Raw genomic sequence first — 3,109 nt, forward strand, 5'->3', positions numbered from 1 at the left:
CTGAACCGAAGAAGACAATAACACAACACATTACGATGATGAATAGGCGATTTCTACAATATTCACTTTAAAAATTCGCTGGCTGCGCTTTTAACTTAAAGCCATCATGTACCGGGAGCCTATGCTTCTTAAACGATGCTTTGTGCCAAGACGTTACCCGTCGACGGATTTGCAAATTCACATTCCACCCGTTGCCCACTAGTTGACTATTTCATTCACGGGATATGTGAAATATTTTATTTCTCTCCGGTGTGTCGGTTGACTGGGGCTTCATGCTCGTGTTTGCACGGGGCTGGGGCAGTGGCTCGAGCGCCACAACCGCTTGATGGCTCGTGTTGTTAGTAAAGAGAAGGGTCCGGGCAGGTCCGTGGGACTGTGCGCGCTGGCTGGCATTCCCGTGCCCCAATCAGGAGTAACCTCGTCGGGTGTCTGCGGACACTATTGGCTGGTGGGAAAAGATGCTGTGCGCAAAACCAACCCCGCTCCCCCTCACTCGCTTTACAGGAGTGGAGCAGAGAGGATCATCCGCTTTCCTTGCTGCTCAGCCGCACTGATTATAGAGCGAGAGAGAAAAAGCGAGAGAGAAAGTACAATTTGTCGTTTATTTACATGTTGGCAAACCGGGTTCAAGTTTAGGATTTTAGGCGAATGGTGCTTTCTGGAGTTATGCATTCGTGAAGGAATGTTTTTAAATTTTTATGGCACTTAGTTGGGACTTGATACGTGTGAGGATTCCATCTGTGGGTGAGGATTGTATTATGGTCTACACGTCTTGCCTCCCTCTGCCTGCTGAGATGTTGGCGCTTCGGCCAAAATTCACAAACCTGGACTGAATATATAATTTTTTTTTGCTGAAAGAAGAGAGGATCAAATGGCCGTGATTCTCACGACTCAAATAGGGAATGCTTTCCGGTTGACACGACGACGCAAAGAGGGAAAGAAGGAATAGCTGATTTGGGTTTGGGTAGCAGCCGTCGTTTTATTTTCATTATTGCAGCTTTTGATTCTGCCTTATTCCTGCGAACCGAAGCTGGGATGGGAAATGCTTAGTTCGAGTAAGAAATCGGAGTAATACCCACGACATATATCCAAGTGCACTTGAGAGAGGAAGAGTGAGAGGAGTGGAAATGATTTTGTTATTCCCGCTCCTTCTCTCGGTCTTGCTGGATGGAGCGGTGTGCCAGCTGCGCTTCTCTCTTCCGGAGGAGCAGGAACACGGGACCGTCATTGGGAATATCGCGGAGGATTTGGGGTTGGACATCACCAAACTTTCCGCCCGCCGCTTCCAGACTGTGCCCAGCTCGCGGAACCCTTACTTGGATGTGAACCTGGAGAACGGGAATCTTTATGTTAAGGAGAAAATAGACCGGGAGGAGATATGCAGGCAGACAGTACCGTGCAACCTGCACCTCGAGGTGTTTCTGGAGAACCCGCTCGAGCTTTTCCGCGTGGAGATCGAGGTGATGGATATCAACGACAATCCTCCCACTTTCCCTGAGACAGACATCACTGTGGAGATAACGGAAAGTGCCACCCCAGGTACCCGGTTCCCGGTGGAGAATGCTTTCGACCCAGACGTCGGGACTAACGCGCTCAGCACATACGCCATAACGAACAATAACTATTTTTACCTGGATGTTCAGACACAGAGCGACGGGAACAAGTTTGCGGAGTTAGTGCTGGAAAAACCGTTAGACCGGGAGCAGCAGGCGGTGCATCGGTACGTGCTCACGGCAGTAGACGGAGGCGTGCCACAACGGACGGGCACCGCGCTCCTGGTCGTTAAAGTCCTGGATTCCAACGATAACGCACCCGTCTTCGACCAGTCGGTGTACACTGTGAGCCTACGGGAAAATTCACCAGTGGGCACTCTGGTTATTCAGCTGAACGCCACTGATATAGATGAAGGGCAGAACGGAGAGATAGTGTATTCATTCAGTAACCACAACCCGGCGCGGGTAAAGGATCTTTTTAAAATCGATGCCAGGACGGGGAGAATAGAGGTGGCTGGGGAAGTGGACTATGAGGAGAGTAGTACACACCAAATATATGTCCAGGCTAAAGACCTGGGAGCAAACGCCGTGCCCGCGCACTGCAAAGTCATGGTCAAACTGGTCGACGTTAACGACAACACACCGGAGATCAGTTTCAGCACGGTGACCGAGTCTGTGAGCGAGCAGGACGCCCCGGGCACCGTCATAGCCCTCTTCAGCGTCACCGACCGGGACTCGGGCGACAACGGGCTGGTAAGCTGCGAGATTTTGGGTGACGTTCCTTTCAAACTCAAATCTTCATTTAAAAACTACTACACCATAGTAACGGATGGAATATTAGACAGAGAAAACGCAGACTCGTACACAATCACCGTTGTAGCCAAAGACCAGGGGCTCCCCTCCCTCGCCACAAGCAAATCCATCAAGGTACATGTTTCCGACGAGAACGATAATGCACCCCGCTTCACGCAGCCAGTTTACGATGTGTATGTGACGGAGAATAATGTACCAGGTGCTTTTATTCACGCGGTAAGCGCCGTGGACCCTGACGTTGGTCCGAACGCCCTCATTACCTACTCCATATTGGAGTGTGACATCCAGGGCATGTCCGTCGACACCTATGTGTCAATCAACCAGGACACTGGTTACCTTTATGCATTGCGTTCATTCGACTATGAACAGTTGAAAGAGTTTAGCTTTATGGTGCAGGCCAAAGACTCCGGGAGCCCAGAGCTCTCCTCCAACAGCACCGTTAATGTCATTATTGTGGACCAGAATGACAACGCGCCGTCGGTGATAGCCCCTATCGGTAAGAACGGCACCGCCAAAGAACACCTGCCGCGCACCGCCGAGCCGGGCTACCTGGTCACGCGTATTGTCGCCATGGACGCAGATGATGGCGAGAACGCACGGCTCTCCTACAGCATTCTGCGTGGCAACGAGATGGGCATGTTCCGCATGGACTGGCGGACGGGGGAGCTGCGCACAGCACGCCGCGTCTTCACCAAGCGCGACCCACAGGGCTCCTACGACCTGCTGATTGAGGTGAGGGACCACGGCCAGCCGCCACTCTCCTCCTCGGCTAGCGTGAGTGTGATCCTGGTGGATAGTGTGAT

The 3,109-nt window shown here is 51.8% G+C and overlaps 1 protein-coding gene across 6 annotated transcripts in view; it reads left to right on the plus strand.

Moving 5' to 3' along the window:
* Positions 1-483: 483 nt before the first annotated feature.
* Positions 484-3,109, plus strand: part of LOC109886674 (protocadherin-10-like) — a 40,602-nt gene continuing 37,976 nt past the window's right edge. For 5 of the 6 annotated variants that reach the window (XM_031821943.1, XM_031821945.1, XM_031821944.1 and 2 more), the window contains exon 1: positions 484-3,109. This exon is cut by the window's right edge and continues 577 nt beyond it. In XM_031821943.1, coding sequence (XP_031677803.1) covers positions 1,128-3,109 — 1,982 coding nt within the window. In that variant the 5' untranslated portion in view covers positions 484-1,127. The other variant, XM_031821946.1, reaches the window with a different exon arrangement.

The sequence above is a fragment of the Oncorhynchus kisutch genome, unplaced genomic scaffold, assembly GCF_002021735.2.
Source record: "Oncorhynchus kisutch isolate 150728-3 unplaced genomic scaffold, Okis_V2 scaffold4035, whole genome shotgun sequence".
Taxonomy (NCBI): domain Eukaryota; kingdom Metazoa; phylum Chordata; class Actinopteri; order Salmoniformes; family Salmonidae; genus Oncorhynchus; species Oncorhynchus kisutch.